The sequence below is a fragment of the Orycteropus afer genome, unplaced genomic scaffold (assembly GCF_000298275.1).
Source record: "Orycteropus afer afer isolate SDZICR_OR568_19922 unplaced genomic scaffold, OryAfe1.0 scaffold00114, whole genome shotgun sequence".
Classification (NCBI taxonomy): Eukaryota; Metazoa; Chordata; class Mammalia; order Tubulidentata; family Orycteropodidae; genus Orycteropus; species Orycteropus afer.
Window position 1 is genome coordinate 4,877,313 of NW_006921701.1, and position 17,811 is coordinate 4,895,123.

General features: G+C 41.5%; 1 protein-coding gene across 1 annotated transcript in view; it reads right to left on the reverse strand.

Moving 5' to 3' along the window:
- Positions 1–416: 416 nt before the first annotated feature.
- The window catches only part of HGD (homogentisate 1,2-dioxygenase), a 68,245-nt gene continuing 50,850 nt past the window's right edge, over positions 417–17,811 (reverse strand). Inside the window, exons 11-14 of the mRNA XM_007943880.2 lie at positions 14,883–14,987; positions 11,456–11,582; positions 4,451–4,632; positions 417–566 (exon numbers count right to left, since the gene is read on the reverse strand). Coding sequence (XP_007942071.2) covers positions 417–566; positions 4,451–4,632; positions 11,456–11,582; positions 14,883–14,987 — 564 coding nt within the window. The remainder of the gene's footprint in view (positions 567–4,450; positions 4,633–11,455; positions 11,583–14,882; positions 14,988–17,811) is intronic.

Consider the following 17,811-nt stretch of genomic DNA (forward strand, 5'->3'; position numbering starts at 1 on the left):
TGAAGCTTCCGGACAGATTGGGAAGAGAGGCTTGACAATCTACTTTCAAAAATCAGTCAGCGAAAGGCCTATGAATCACAATGCTCAGATAGGTCCAATGAGCAAATGTTCTTGGAGATGGCAGAGTACCGGGCAACATTTCACTCTGTTGTGTGTGAGGTCATCACGAGTTGGGGGCTGATTTGATGGCAGCAAACAAAAAAAGAAACCACAGAACACCAGTAAATATTTATTGAGTAATTGAGCAACAGGCATAGAACTTTCCAAACATGTTTTTACAAATGTTTTTAGTTACTTGACTGAAAAAAACAAATTCTCATTTTAGCTAGGCCCCTCTTCTAATACTGCTAGAAGGCTCAAAAGTCTACAGGAAAATATGTAAATCCATTTTCAATTATGCTGGCAAAAGTCCAGTCTCAGTTAGGTCCTATTGGGTTCCTGGAATTGACGGTGAAGTGATTCTTGAGAGGTTCCCAGCACTTGTAGTAGTTCTCATCCAAACAATTGGAGGTCTTGAGCCCCCACTTGGTAACAGCCATACTTAGAGAAGACTCAAACATAAATGCCTATAGGAAATGAAGATGGGTTGGAAGAGAACACTTGAGATGGACCATAACATACATTTGATTAGATGTCAAGAGAAAAAGAAGTGGGTAGGCAAAATCTTTGAGTAATAAATTGTGTGTGATAGCATGGTAAGGTGAGCAGCCTCTGCCCTGGATTCTGTCTCTGGTTCTACTACTTACAAACTATTTAGAACTTGTGCAAGACTCTTAACTTCTCAGAGCCTCAAGTTTCACTTTGTATAATGGTATTGGGCACTTCAGCCTCATATTGTCCTTACAGCATCATGAAGCTAAACTTGCTAGATCCAATGGCAGAGGTGCGAGAATTCTGGAAATATCCATCTTCACAGGGGCCATCACTGATTGTAGCTCTGCCCTTGTGAAGGAAATCATACTCCCCCTTTTGCAGAAGAGGAAACTAAGGCTCAGAGCCAGGAAATGACTTGTACAAGGTGAAAGTGAATCCTGGTGGTGGTGCAGTGTTTAAGTGCTTGGCTACTAACAAAAAGATTGGCAATTCAAACCCACCAGCTACTCCAGAGAGGAAAGATGTAACAATCTGCTTCTGTAAAGATTTATAGCCTTGGAAACCCTATGGGGCAGTTCTTTCTTGAGGTAACTATGAGTTGGATTCAACGAGATGGCAATGGATTTAAGCTGATGGTAGCAAGAAGTAACAGACAAAAGGTGTCCATCAACAGATGAATGAATAAACAAAATGTGGCAAGTCCATACAATGAAATATTATTCAGTCGTAAAAAGGAATGGAATTCTAGAACACGCTACAACATAGATGAACATTGAAAACATTATGATGAGTGAAATAAGCCAGATACAAAAGGACAAATATAGTATGGTTCCACTTATATGAAATATCTAGAACAAGAAAATTCGTAGAGATAGAAAGATTAAAGGTGCCCAGGGTTTATGGGTTTGAGGTGATAAAGAAGTTTTGGAAATAGATGGTGGAGATGGTTGCACAACATGGTGAATGTCATTATTGCCACTGAGTTGTTCAATTAAAAATAACAAAAATGACAAGTTTTATTATATATATATTACCACAATAATAACAATAAATAAAAAGAAGTAGCAGAGCTGGAGTGTGAGCCTGCCTTTTCAGCCTCAAGAGAGATGGGCTGGGCAAAGGAGAAGGAATATAAAGGAGAGGGAGGTGGAGGGGGCAGGAATGGCTGTGGCAACAGTCCTATTCCAGATGGTCTGGTGGTGGATGTGCCACTGTGTTAAGGTTATCGTTTGCAGCAGAAGGAATACGCAAGTGCTCTTTGTAACTTAGACATTCCAGCCTCACCACGTGCTGGTTTCCTATCCACTATGGCTTAAAAAAAAAACAGAACCCTACAATTCTTATATATTCACATTGTTGGAAATTTTAAAAGTAAAGATGGGCAAAGGGAAGAGAAAAAATTCTCTTGTGCCCATGGTAATGTTTGGTGTCTAGCATACATTCACTTCTATTTGCCAAAGATAATGGAGAGGATTACCCCCAGCTGACTTCCTATGACAGTCTGGATTTCATGATCAGATGACTTCATATGGAAGTGCCATGCAAGTTCTGAAGCACTATTCAGATATTAAGGTCATTATTGTGGCCATGGTTATTATTGTCTCTTTGCTGACTGTTTCTTAGGAGCCTCACTGTCTGTCTGGAGCAACAGAGGCTCCATATCAGCTGAGCAAAGGAGACAGTATTATATCAAGTTAATTGCTCCAAACTGGAATAAGGATAAATTATATAGATGACCCTGCATCTAAATTATATACAGTTCTCCCCTACTTTTCAAAAGTTTACTTTATACCACTTTGCTTTTATCTATATTAGTACCTATGACTGTTAATAGGCACTCTGGTGGCGTAGTGCCTAAGGCATTTGACTACTAACCAGAAGGCTGGTGGTTCAAACCCACCAGCCACTCCTCGGAAGGAAGACTGTACAATCTACTTACATAGACATATCGTCTCGGAAACCCAAGGAGGGGTCTCTATGAATCAGATCTGACTTGACAGCAGTGAGTTTGTTTTTAGTATTACTTATTAGTGCCTTTCATCCAAAAGAAATACAAAAAGGATTTAACTCTTAGGAAAAAAAGGCAAAAAGAGAAACTGCATTCAGCATTTGTTTTGCAGCAAGCTGTTAAATAGGCAGCACACATTCTAAGCAACGAGTGGTATCACCACACTCCTTCCCCAGGAACTGTACTCAACATCTCAGCATCAAGCTGCCATAGCTTTGAACTGTGTCTGTCTGCGAACACTGTTATGTTAGTGTTATTCTAGGTTTTATGTATTATTCGGTATGGCTTATTTTGGGGTGTCTAGAACACTAAAAAAAAATTCCAATATAAATTAATGGTAATTGTTTCTTTACTTTACGCCATTTCAGCTCCCAAAAGATTGCATGGGAATACTATACTTTTGGAAAGCAGGAAACCTGTAATGCGAAATGGTGAAGGAGACCTGAAGTTAGGTCATAATAAAATGCTAGTGCCCACCACCATCAGGTAGTCCATGCTCCCTAGCTATCTAGGGCCTCTCATCCCTCCATCCCCTTTTCCATACAAAGTAGAGCTCCTGCTCCCTAGCCCTCCAAGCTCTGAATGGTACCCAAAGTCTTGTTCCTCATAAAAGCAGCCCTGCCCTGACCTCACTGCTACCGAACACTAATCTCTGCTAACACTGACTATGCAAAGCCAAAGGCAATTGAGTGGCTCCTCTGGGGTAGCCTGTGTACCAGAAGGAGACTTCCAGAGGCAACAACTTAACTGAAATGGCCAAACTGCATTTCAAGACACATAGTGGTTCTACAGAAATTCTACAGAGGCCATTGCTAGGGAAAATAGAGCAAAGGTCAAGCAGAAGGGGCTCTGTGCACCCTCCCCTCCATTGCAGCACCATCAATTTTGGCCCCGGAGCTGGCACTGGAAGCAACCTGCCTTGGACAGATAAACAGGTAATGCTCACTGCTTAGGTCATTTGCAAGCTGGGCATGGAGTCAGGCAGGTCTGCACTATAGATTTTAAAGTCAAGTAGCAGTGAAGCCATTTGTTTAAAAATGTAAAGCAAATTTGCATATGATTTAGCATAAAATTACTCTTTGTGGTCCATAAACTCTACTTCGAAGAATGCAGAAATAAAATAAAATCAAGTACCACAGCCAACTGCAATTGTATTCAGACTCATTGTTTACAGCCTGACACAGGAGGAATATAAAACAGGTTTTAAATCCCATCAGTTTCATTCCATGTCAGAGCAAAGCAAAAGAAAATGAGAAAACAGCTGAGAATTGCTGCTCACAAGCCCTGACTGTAGTGAGGCAAAGGCTTCCTGACCCTCTGTGGCTTGAGAAATCGAGTGAAGGTGACATCCTGTCTCCCCTGCTATTGTGGCCCTAGAGGATTACTTCAAAAAACAGAAGACTGAGACAGAATCTATGCACAGAGCTGCATACAGATAAGGGAAGAGCCTTCATATAGTATTAATAGCATCTCCTTACATTTGCACAGTGTTAGATAGTCTGTAGGGTTCTTAACTCATAGCTATCTACTGGATTGGATATAATGTCCCTTCAGATGGGGAAATTGAAGCACAGAGAAGTTAAGTGACTTGTTCAAGGACACACAGGAACTAAGAGCTAAGATTTGAATGTAGGTCTGACTCTAAGTTCAAAGCTCTTTCTATCATACCACGCCACAGTCTAGTATACACACAGAGGTGTATGTATACACATGTGTGGACATACACACACACACATCTCTCCTATCCTGATTCCTCCTCTGTGACTTTGGGAAAATAGAAAATACCCACAATCCTCACAAAGTCAAGGAGCCAGAGGCTACCCAGAGACTGCCATTTAACTTGCTTACCATGGTGCCATCAGCAATCCTCTCAGGTGCCAATTTGGCCTTGCTGGCCTTCTCAAAGCAGTCAGCATCGGGGCCATGGGGGGTCATTGTGCTGTGCAGGCTGCCTCCCCCTGGCAGGAACCCACCTTGCTTTGCTTCATAGTGACCTTTAATGAGTCCCATGAATTCACTCATGCAGTTCCCTGGGAAGGGTAAAATAATATTATTTTCAAAATCCAAGGCAAGACCAGCAAAACATCAAAACACCCTCAAACATTATTACTACAGAATATCAAGAAGATAAGAGAGTCTGATAAATTTTACAGGATTAATAAAGAATTAGTAGTAAACCAGTTGCTGTCAAGTTGACTCCAACTCATGGTGACCCCATGTGATTCAGAGTAGAACTGTGCACCACTGTGTTTTCAATGGCTGATGTGTTTATAGATTGCCAAGCCTTTCTTCCAAGGTGCCTCTGGGCAGACTTGATCCTCTAACCTTTTGGCTAGCACTTGAGCTCATTAACCATTTGCACAACCCAGGAACTCTGAATAAATGATACAGAGAAATAAAAGAACAACCACAAAACATTCATCAGTGTGGAATCCTTGGTAGGTGAAGCTCTGCTCAATGCCTAGGTGGTTTATCAGAGGCCTTGAGTTCTAAGGTCTGAAACAAAGTAGGCTAGATCTAAAGAAAATCAGAGCCCAGACAAGAACTTTAATAATAATAAAAATGCAAATTTAACAAAGAGTTATCATCCAAGCTTACAAGCTCCATATCTAAATTAACTTCTCTCCCAAGTCAAATCCCCTTTTCAAATATCATCAAGGTCCCTAGGAGTGCAAAAAGTTTGTGCTAAACTACTAATCTGAAATTTTGTGGTTTAGACCCACCCAGAGGCGCTGCAGAAGAAAGGCCTGGTGTTCTGCTTTCGTTAAGATTGCAGCCAAGAAAACACTACAGAGCAGTTCTTCTCTGTAACACATGAGATTGCCATGAGTTAGAATGGACTGGGTGGCAACAGGTTTGGTTTGGTTTAGTGGCATTACTGTATTTCTGGTTCCAGTTTAGAAAGCTGAAGCGGTATGTGTGTGTGTATGTGGTGGGGAGGGGTTGTTGCTGGAAAGGTGGTATACTGGGAAGAATCCTAGCCTTACAGTCCATTATTAAATCATAATCTATGTGAAAAGATCTTAGTATCTGTAAAACACAGTGTAATAAATACTTTCCCACTGCTGTTCAGTCAATTCCAATTCATAGCAACCCTATAGGATAAAGGGCAGCTCTGGTGGCGTAGCGCCTAAGACATTTGACTGCTAACCAGAAGGCTGGCGGTTCAAACCCACCAGCCACTCCTAGGAAGGAAGATTGGGCAATCTGCTTCTGTAGCAATACCATCTTGGAAACCCAAAGAGGGATCGCTATGAGTTGGATACGACTCGATGGCAGTTGAGTTTGGTTTTTGAGGACAGAGTAGAGCTGCCCTCAGAACAGCATATCAAAAGCTGTAATCTTGACAGAAACAGATTGTCACATCTTTCTTCTGTGGAGTGGCTGATGGGTTCAAACTGCCTACCTTTTGGTAGCATAGTGGCTAAAGCACTTGACTGCTAACCAGAAGGCTGACAGTTCAAACCCACCAGCCACTCCTCGGAAGGAAGACAGGGCAATCTACTTCCGTAGTGATACTGCCTCGGAAACTCAAGGAGGGGTCGCTATGAGTCGGGTCTGACTTGACGGCACATAACAACAACACAACAACCTTTTGTTTAGCAGCCAAGGCTTAACCATTGTGCCACCAGGACTTCTTATAAATGCTATATAAAACCTGTATCTTCTATATCTAAATCTGATATCATCTTATTCTTCCATTCTTAAAAATTTCTCTTAGATTCACGCATTTCTTTTTGTTTCCATTGATGCTGTCTTCATAGAGTCCTGTCATTTTAAAATTGGAAAAGATTTCTACTTTTTCTCAATACAGAAGAATTTTTTACGTAATTCCTGACAGAGTCCCTCCCAGGCTCTGCCTGCATGCCTCCTGTGGATGAAAGCTCTCTACAAAGCTACTTATCACTTTATTGAATAGCTCTGGGTGTTAGAAAGCTCTTTCTTACACTAAATGGAAATTTACTCACACACAAGTTAAATGTATTTGTCCTTGTTGTGCTTTCTGGACTCACATAAAATTTGAGAATAATCACCATGCTCCCACTCTCACTGCCCTAATACTATATTGCTATTGAAGTAAAGATCTTTATTAAAATAACAACACATTTTAGAGCTAGAATTAAAGAAATATAACATCTGGAGCCTTGCTATCCATCCATCCACCATCCATCTATCCATATAACTAGACACTGTGTTAAGTATTACACTACAGAGATAAGTAAAAAATAGTCCTTACTCTAAAGCCATTAATAATCTGTCTTACGAGAGTGCTGAGAGTTCAAACCATGACAGGGTAGGGAGATATGGGAGGGGCAACATTTGCAAAGTTAAACATTTGACATGATAAATACTCATTCTTCTTCTTTGTAAGTGAAGTATAACTAAGGGCCAAAGTACATCTCTAATTGACTAAGCAGTCACACCCACCCTGCTCAGAAAACAAAATGCTACTATAGGCCTCAATGAAGCCAACGAGAGTGTGACAGTTCCTGCAGAAATGGAAAGACCCAGATTACAGCTTCACTTGCTTCTTCACAAGGACAAAATAGAGGAAAAGAAGCAAATTCAGGCATAAAATATCTATATTTTAAAAGCAGTTCCACTCGTGACTTAATTATGCTGTCCTGCTCCTTGCTCTTCTACATACTCTCAGGGTCACCTTCATGCTTAATTTTAAGAAGAGAGCAAGACAGAATCCAGCTCTGATCTAAAGATGAATTTAGAAGGGAAGGAGTTTGGGGATGACATTTCTACATCATTTTCTATATTTCAAAGGATAGTAGGAGGGTAGACCTTGCCTTTCTGATTAATGCTGCCTCCAGCTGACTAAGATGCATAAAGATAACTGGAGGCAGTATTTTACAGAAATGATTCCCCACTTCTATAAAGTAACATCAAAGTAGCAGAGATTTGGTTATTGCTAAAGCAATATTTTTCGTATCTCTGGTAAAACAAATTTCCAACTTGGGGTTCCATGTTTTTTCCAGCTAACTCAGGGCAATCCTACCTTTCTGAGATCTGTCTTGGAGCCAGATTTACTTGAGAGTCATTAAAAAATTATGGGAGGCATTTCACAAGATTAACTCAAGTAGTGTGAACTACAAATCAAATTTAAGAATTAGGTTATGAGCCTTTATTTAGCACAGTGCCAAGGCATTTGACTACTAACCAGAAGACTGGAAGTTCAAACCTATCAGCTGCTCCTCGGAAGGAAGACTGGGCAATCTACTTCCATAGATATACTGCCTTGGAAACCCAACGAGGGGTTGCTATGAATTGGAATTGACTTGTTGGCAGTGAGTTTGGTGTTTTGAGTAAGCATGTCCAAATCAGCCACTTTTTAAAAATCATGGAAAACAGCAGCTAAGCTACACGTCCATGAAATGCTAGATCATTATGCTGAAACAAGGACGTCATTAGAAAGTAACTGAACTTTCAGCTGATGAAGGGGAAAGATGAACTGCCTCCACCTTGGAATTCTTTACACACCCCAGCAGGGTATGGAGGAAGGTTCGCTTCCCCATTATCTTCCATATTTCATGGGGCTTGTGTTCGTTTCTGTCCCTCCCGGAGGCACCACCTAGAGTGTCAAATATTTGCTGAGTCCTTACTGTGTTCCCAACACTGTGTGGGGTCACATGAGGGGAAGAAACGTACGTACATGGGCCCTACCCTTATCCTTCCATCTAGGTGGGGAAACAAGTTCATAGGCCAGTGTTTCTCAACAAACTGTATATAGACCTCCTGCATTAGAACTAGTTTGCTAGTTCAAAGTGCAGATTCTTAGGTTCCACTCCCAAACCACCTAATTAAACTCTCTGGTGGTGAGCCTTGGGAGATTTTTATATCACTTAATATTCTCAAGGGAGCTCTGGTGGCATAGTGCCTAAGGCATTTGACTGCTAACCAGGAGGCTATTGGTTCAAACCCACCAGTCACTCCTTGGAAGGAAGATTGGGCGATCTACTTCCATAGTGATACCACCTCGGAAACCCAAGGAGGGGTTGCTATGAGTCGGATCTGACTCGATGGCAGTGGGTTTGGGTTTTAATGTTCTCAAAGTATGATCTCCAGAACAGTAGCAACAACATTTCTTGGGAATTTGTTAAAAATGCAAATTCTTACCCCCACCCTAGACTTACTGAAGGAGAAATTCTGAGGATGGTACCCGTGTGACTCTGACATATGCTAAAATTTGAGAAGCACTATCTCAAGCTCACAAAGTAGGCTGAATATAAGAACATTATAAAATAGTAAATTATCATCAAAGGCTAAGATTTGAGGTACAGGCTCTAAACCAGAGCAATTTTCTCTCTGTGACAACCAGCTCTTGAGGGTAATAACTTCCAGGAAATGAACAGTTTGGACTCATGATGGGCTTGACACTCTTCAGAAAAGACATAGCTCACTATGACTTCATTAGCAAAGCACTTGATGTCTCTATAATGATAACTGTTTTCTTTTCTCCACCATGGTGGTATCATCTAGAAAAAAAGGTGGTGCTGACATTTGACCATAAAGTGGCTTGCTTCCTTCATGAGGGCCATAGCTCTCTATAAATATCATGATCATCCACTCAGGGCACTGCTGTATATAATGAGCCTGGACACCTGTGATCTGGTACATATGAGAGGAACTTCATAAAAACAGAAGGCCCTGTAATTAACTAAGGAAAGGGGTTTGTTTTCTAGAATGTTATAGCTGAAATGAATCTCAGAATCTTTCCAGAGCTCTATGTACAAGAAATATCTCTAGGAAACAGAATTGGACACTGACCTTTAGGTATTCAGGTAGCTACTGCACAATTAAAAATGTCAGTCTTATTATGTACATCCATGAAGTACCTCATTCATTCTTGGTGATCGTGGTAGTTAAGGTTGTTGTCAACTTGGCTGGGCCTGGTTGAGTGGCTGGGCAGCTAGAGGTAGTTATTCCCCATGAGACTGGCAATCAACTCCATGGTGGAATCTGCCATGAGCAGCTGAATAGCTACTTTTGGGATGTGGTCTGCTTCTCATATATGAGGAGAAGATTTGGGATTGGTCTCTAGCCTTTTGGCACGCTTAAACCCTGCATGTGGCCAAGTCGATGTTCAACAGCCTGCCGTGCCCTGCTGATCTTGGGACTTCATCTGGACTTGAATTAGTGGCCTGCCATGTTGTTTGCTAACACTGGGACAGTGCCTTTTTATTGACAAGTAAAGCCTTGGGCTTGTCAGCCTCAGCGGCCAGCAGCTGCCTGAGTGAAGGAAAGCCTCCAGCTTCAGTGGGCAGGGAGCAGGAGGCAGAACTGAAGCCCAAGGCTGAGGGGCTTTCCCCCAGCCCCTAGAGCCTGGCACTTTGAACTTGGACTTAAAGCCTCCAAACTATAAGAGAATAAACTCCTGTTTGTTAAAGCAATCCCATTTGTGGTATATTTCTGTTAGAGCAGCACTGGGTAACCAGAACAGTGATGTATTGACTTATTAAACAAATATTTATTAGATGCATACTGTGTACCAAACACTGTGGTAGGCACATCAGGTGGTCATGAATGTCAGCTCTGGCATCAGACCATCTGCAGTTAAACCCTGGCTCTATCACTTTCTGCGTAGTGCAAGTGATTAAGCACTTTGCTACTAGCTGAAAGGTTGGCAATTGAAATCCACCCAGAGGCACATTGGAAGAAAGGCCATTGAGAACCCTATGGAGCACAGTTCTGCTCTGAAAACATGGAGTTGCCATGAAGCAGAATCAAGTCACCAGAAACTGGTAACTGGTAGCATAGTGCCTAAGGCACTTGAATGCTAACCAGAAGGCTGGCGGTTCAAACCCACCAGCCACTCCTCGGAAAGAAGGTTGGGCAATCCTACTTCTGTAGTGATACTGCCTCGGAAACCAAGGAGGGGTCGCTATGAGTCGGGGCCAACTTGACAGCAAATAACAACAAGAACAACAAGCTATGGGACCATGAGTCAAAAAACCCAAACCAACCCCACTGCCATTGAGTCGATTCTGACTCATAGTGAGTGACCCCCTTTGGGTTTCTGCAGTGGTAAATCTTTATGGAAGTAGATTGCTCAGTCTTTCTTCCACAGAGTGGCTGGTGGGTTTGAACCTCAACCTTCTGGCTAGCAGTCAAATGCCTTAGGCATTGTGCCAGTAACTATGGGGCCATGAGTGGTCTACTTAATTTCTCTTACATAAATTTTCATTTCTAAAAATAAAGGAGGAATGATAATATTACTTACCTATTTCAATTGTTATAAAGATTAATGAACATATAACAGTGTAATATAAAATGATCAATAATCGTTAGTAATAAAGGGTCCTGGTGGAGCAGTAATAGATTTGATAGGTCATTCTCCAGGTAAAAAATGCTCTGCAGAAACTTCTTCCAGAACAGAGTCCATCCCATAGTAATGACTGCAGGCTGCTTAACCCCACCAAAATAATTGGAGAAGGCACATTTCATTAGCTCTTGAACTAGATTTAGATAATGAGCTTTCCCCAAACAGCAAACTAATAACATCCCCACCATTTCTACTCTATCCCTCAAATAGAAACATTTAAAATGTAAGGAAACTTCTTGTGTCATACTTTATAGACTTTCTGCCTCTCTTCAGGGTCAGGGAAAACAAGATCCAGAGATTACAAATTGTTTCCTTCTCAGAGTCAACACATTACTGCCATCATAGAGAAGTTGTGATGTTTAAGTTGCTAAATAAATGTCTGAGTTGCAACACTAGAACTTGAGAGGTAAGATCCTGTGCTCAAGCCAGAAATGCCCCAGGCAGTATTTTCCACTGCCTAGTGCTCATAGCTTTGCTGTTTCTTTGGTTTCCAGACATGGCTTGGTAAAAGAGCAACTTACTGTGATAATAAGGAGGTCTGAAGGTCTTGTCAGCTACACCCCACCGAGGTGGGAAGATGACAAAATCGGCGATGGCCACTCCAGGGCGGAGAGACTTGGCAGTCAACACTGTGAAAATGGATGGGTCCTGTGAAAGCACAAAGAGAGACAGAGCCAAGATGAAAGGGAGGGGACTGGACAATGACACACATGTCACCCACCCATGAAGGTGTTTCCAAATGACAGCCTAATTTCTGATCAAACCATACAGGCAGGGCTAAAAAGTCTGGACCTGTCACTGTGGTGCAGTAATCACTCATCTGACTTTCCTCTCTTGCTGAGCTTGTAGCAAAATGAATTAACACTTGCTAAGAGGATTCTGAGCTGCCTTCCATCCTGCTGAGCCCATATCTTATTCAACATACAGCCCCAGGGGTCTGACAGTCAGTGGTGCCTATCTCTTAATCTCAGGTTAGGGTGACCAGAGCAGAGGAGGTAACAGAGAGCTCCTGACAGAAGGGAAGTTCATAGCAAGGTGGAAATAGAAATAAGATAACATTCAAGTTTTGATGTAGATGTAGAATGAGCCTCTCTTTGAGGAATCACAGAGATTCCAGATGGTGTCCTTGGGCTTAAAGGTCTGAGAACTGTTTCATTGCTTTCTTACCTTTGTATGATTCACAAGTCTAGAATATGTAACTTACTTCACCAGTTTTGGTGGTGGTAGTGTAGATGGGAATAGGTTGGGGGATGATATTATGATTTGTAAAGAACTTTAGAATCCTGCAGTGGAAAAATACAAGTTCAGTTTAATTGAAATCAATGATCATGTTATCTTTCAGATGCCATTTTAGGATCTGGAGATTAAAAATTAATTGACATCTATTTCCTGTCTTTTTAGTTTTAATGGTCATAGAAAGTGGGGGGAGGGTGGTGGTGGAAAAGGTTGAAAGAGTGATAAAACAGTTGTAAGAACAACCAAACATAGCAAGGTACCAAGGGCAAGATAACTTCATAAACAGAGATCTAAGGGGGTAGAGATGGAGTGTCCATCTCTGCCTGAAAGGATCAGGAAAGACTTCAAAGAGGAGATAGTATTTGAGGTAAGTCCTGAAGAAATAAATAGGAGGAAGGAAAGGGAAGGAAGAGAAGAAAAGGGAAAAAAAAGAAGGGAAAGGGAAGGAAGGAAGAGAAAGGAGAAAAGAAGGAAGGAGTGAGGGAGGAAGTGAGGAGGTAGGGAATAGAAAGAAAATGGAAAGGAGGAAGAGAAGGAAGGAAGAAGGGAAAAGGGCATTTTAGCTCGGAAAATAGCAAAGACATCAAAGTACACTGAGATTTCTTTAAGAGGAGAGAAGGCTAAGTATCTAAAGTAAATAAGCCTACAAGATTGTAAACAGGGAACAAGAGACATCAATTGACAAATGAAGACAACTACAAACTAAAAAGAGGGGAAAAACTGTGTTGTTACAGAACGTCTAAATGGTAAGGAACTCAAGACAACTGCAAGATAGAATGAACTGTTCTAAACTTGAGAAGAAAACTATAAATCACAGGGTCACCTCAAAGAAAAATGATAAACCTTCACATCAAAAGAGAGAAGCAGCATAAATATTCAGCAAATACTAAAACAATAGCACTGAAGGGAGTGATGACATGATTCATAAACAAAACGAACTCAGCATAGAAAATTATATGAAACCAAAAAATCAACACCACAAAAAAGCACATAACAAAAATGACAGCAACAAATTCATATTTGCCAACAATTACATATTTGGCAGGGGACTTATCTCTAAGATGTATAGCAGAAGAATGGATGACCAAACTATGGTACATGCACATAATGAAATGCTATGCACCACTAAAGAATAATGTAGAGTCTGCAAAACACCACATAATATGGATGAACTTGGAGGACATTATGCTGAGTGACATAAGTCAATCACAGAAGGACAAATATAGTATTAGTTTGTTGTTGTGGAGAGTCAAGGAGAGGTTTATATATGGAGGGAAACTTTCTTTGTTGGTTGCCAGGGGTGGGAGCGGAGGGGATGGAACACTACAAAAAAAAAAAAAAAAAAGCATTGACCCATGTCACTTTAGTTTTATTTCACTGTACATAAATTATTTTTCAATAAAATGCATTAAAAAAAGAAAAGAAGAAACATTGTCCAGAGGGGCGGGGCAGGGAGAGGAGAAGGCTCAAGTCCGGGGTGTACTGGTAGATGGGAGAGAGGCAAGAGGTATCAGAAAATGAGTCCAGGGACAGATGGCAAAGAACATCAAACACCACCACGCTCCAAAGCTCAGACTTAATCCTCAGCCATGGGAGCCTCTAAAGGTTTTCTAATGCAGTGGTAGAATGACAAGATGTGTATTTTGGAAAAATAGCTACAGCAGCACTGCAGAGAAGATTGAACCTGTGTAAATGCAAATCCAAAGCCCCTTATTGCTATGAAAGCTAACACTTCTTCATCTCTCATGGGAAATGCCCTGAAACTAATAAAGAAGAGGTAGTGAGGTCAAATAAATCTTTATCTGTTTCTCAGGATGCTTTCTCATGCTGTTTTGGGCCTGGTACCTCACTATGCTTTTCCTCCTTTGGTTTTATTAAGAGTTGCTTCTCATCAGAAAGGCAGTTTTTTTTTTTTTTTTTCCTCCAGAGATAAGTTGAACTGACTCAGAGTCATCTTTCTGTCTCTCGTTCTCTGGCTTCTGCTCTAATTATCCCTCCAGCCTGAGTTAAGTTAATAAATTATGAACTAGGCTGCACAATGCACTTCCCCCAGGATCACAGAACTAGTGCTTCATGAAGAATGTAGGGCTTTAGAGTTCTGTGCTATAGAACAGGGACCTATTTGTTGCCTCCTAATTGAGTGAAAAATTTGACCAAGTCTATATTCTAGAATTTCTTTGGTTTAAATGTAACTGAACACTATGAGTAATTTAGAAGAAGCATGTCTACTCCATCACTGCTAAAAACAGCTAGGAGTGGAGGTACCAAGGTAAGCAACAAGGACAAGTTAAATAGCCTCTTGATATTTGTAAGAAGTCAGGTGAGAGAACTTCCCAAATCCCTACATTTTCCTTCCTCTTCACTCCATCACTAACATTAGCAGTTGGCTTTCTTTTGAGGGTACATTTTCCACAAAGAAACTAACTTTTCCTCCATTTATGAGAGTCACTGAATATCCTGTGTAGAGAACTAAGGTGAGTTCAAGGTGAATGTTTGGTATCTGGCTTGGCTCCCTCACTGGCTGTGTAATTTACTCCTTCATCAAAGTTTGCTGCAGTTTATTCAAATTTCTGTCAGTACAATGGTAAGTGACTATATCTAGGGCTTCCAAGTGTGACACTGGAAATTTTAAGTCTGTGAATGTTCAGGGTCTACTGTGGACCCACCCAAGGGCTGCTCCATCCCCAGGACTTCTAAAGGGTCCAAACTTACAGCATGGTCAAAGGCCACTGAGTTGATGACCATGAAGTTCTCCAAGTTGTACTTGTAGGGTGTATAGTTTCCATGCCAGGCCACCACATTGAAAGGGGAGACATCCTAAGGACAAAAAGTAGGAAAAAATGACTCAGTACCTAGTGCTTCTGTAGCTGTCATCCCTCAAAATATACTTAGCATCATTCTTTTTATAATTTGACTTTTGCTCATAACTTAATTATTCCATCCCTGGGGAAAAGTATAACACTGAACCATTCTGTGGTTGTTTCACACTTCCTTTGTTTGGCCTTCACTTAGCCACTAACCCTATTTTTCCAGTTCATAAGCTGCAGCTGTCTTCTAGTCATGTGTGCTACAGGAGCAAAGCGTATTCTCCAAGTAATAACTTTTCAACATTTATTTATTTAAAAATTTGTTATTGCGATTTGGGTGAAAGTTTATAGAGCAAATTCATTTTCCATACAGCATTTCATACACATTTTGTTTCATAATATTGACTTCAATTCCCACAATGTAACAGCTGTCTTCCCACTTCCTCCCCATAGCTACCTCTTCCCTATGTCCTTCCCTTCCGTGCACTCCCATCCCTTCACCCCCTGCCGAGCTATCTCCCTTTGCAAACACTGCTCTTCTGTTCTCCCACATTGATCTGTCCAAAGAATGTATCTACCTAATGTAAATGTTCACCCCATATGTCTGTCTATTGTTTGGCTGGAAGCCACAGGAGTGAGTTCAGTTCCAGACCTGAAGGGAGTAAGTAGGGGCCACAGTCTCAGGGGTCTCACCAGGCTCTATCAGACAAGCAAAACTGGTCTTTTTTTTTTTTTAATTATTTTGAGTTTTGTTTCATATTGTTCTCCCACTCTAACCAGGATCTCCTACACCAATGCTCCTCTGAGTGGTTAACAGTGGTAGCCAGGCGCCATCTAGTTCTTCTGGTCTCATGGTCATATAGGCTGAGGACAGCATGGTCTACTAATCCCTTGGACTAATTGTTTCCATGTGTCTTTGATTTTCTTCATTCTTCTTTGCTCTGGATGAGGAGAGACCTATCTAGATGGCCGCTTGCAAACGTTTAAGATCCCAATCACTACTCCCCAAAATAGGATGTAGAACAATGTTTTTGTGTAGTATGTTATGCCAAATGAGCTTGATGTCCCCTGTGACCATGGTCCCAAGCCCACAGGTCCAACTATTTGTTCCCTCAGGGTAGGTGGCTGTGGCCAAGAAGCCATCACAAAGTTGCCCCTTGTCAGCTCTAATATAAACCCGGACATTTTTACAACACATACAGATACACATGTAGAAACATCATCTGCCAACCCAATACCTGATCATGGGCGTACTCCCCCTGCCTAGAAAAACCTGATTGGTCAGCCTGTTCACCTATCTATCTACCTGTAGATCAAAGTTTGCCATCACTGACAATGCAGTACTGTACATGCAAAAGGGTTCATCTTTGTTGTCTGTACCTCTCATGTTCCTCTCTATGTCTTTCTCTTCCTCAATGTCACCATGTTGATTACTCACTTTTGATATATTGTCCTTCCCTTCACCCAGATCAATACTTGTCTCTAACTGTCTAGCTGTGTTCCTTCCCCTCACTTCCCATCCCTGGTAACCAACAAAGAAAGTTTCCTTCCATATATAAACCTTTCCTTGATTTTTTACAAGAGTTAACTAACACAATATTTGTACTCAGCACAATGTCCTCCAAGTTCATCCATGTTATGTGGTGTTTTGCAGATTCTATATTATTTATTGTCATGTAGCATTCCATTATGTATATGTACTATAGTATGGTTATCCATTCTTCTGTTGATGGACACTTGGGTTGCTCCCATCTCTTTGTTATTGTGAACAGTGCTGCGATGAACATGGGTGTGCACATATCTGTTCTTGTCCTGGGTCTCACTTCTTTACGATGTATACCTAATCATGGGATTGCTGGATCAAATGGTTTCTAATTCCAACTTTTTAAGGAATGAGTATGCTGCTTTCTACAGTGGTTGTATCATGTGACAGTCCCACCAGCAGTGTATGAGGGTCCCAATCTCTCCACATCCTCACCAGCATTTGTTATTTTCTGTCTTGTTGAACTTTACTATTAGTGCTGGAGTGAGATAGTATATCATTGTTGTGATTTTCATCTCTTTAATGGCTAATGTCAGTCAGCCGCAGGGATCCAAGTGAGGAGAGGGAACTCAGGTACACCCAAAGCAGCAGGGTGGGAGAAAGGGGATTAAAAGCCAGGAACCCGCACAGAGGAGCAGTCAGCCACGGGGATCCAGCTGAGGAGAGGGAACTCAGGCACGCCCAAAGCAGCAGGGTGGAAAAGTGGGAGAAAGGGGATTAAAATGCCCAGGAATCCAGATAGAGGAGGAGTCAGCTTCAGGGACCCAGGTAAGGGTGGTACAAGAGGTTTCCAACAGGGAGGAAAACTTATCTGTCGGTTTGTCCTACAGTGGTGACATGTTGATGTGAGTTTTGAGGCTGAGCCACTGGTGTTTCAAACCCAGCAGGAAGGAAATGGTGCACAGCTATCAGCCCAGCTTACAGACTGAGACAGACTAGGAAGAAGGAAGAGGCCATCCACTTCTCAAAGAATTGGCCAGGAAAAACCTTATGAGTAGCAAAGAAACACTATCTGATACATTACCGCACAACTTTATGAATAGTCCGGTTAGGTTAGAAGGCTCTCAATGTAGGACTGGGAAAGAGCTGCATCATCTGAGTAAACCCAGCCTTAGTCCCATGGATAAGGTAACGTTTTGAGACCTCCATTTGCAGATGTGGCACCACTCAAACTGAAGAGAAACAGCTGCAGACATCCATTAATCATTGGAACATGGAATGTACGAAGAATGAATCTAGGAAAATTGGAAGTTGTCAAAATGAAATGGAACACATAAAGATTGACATACTC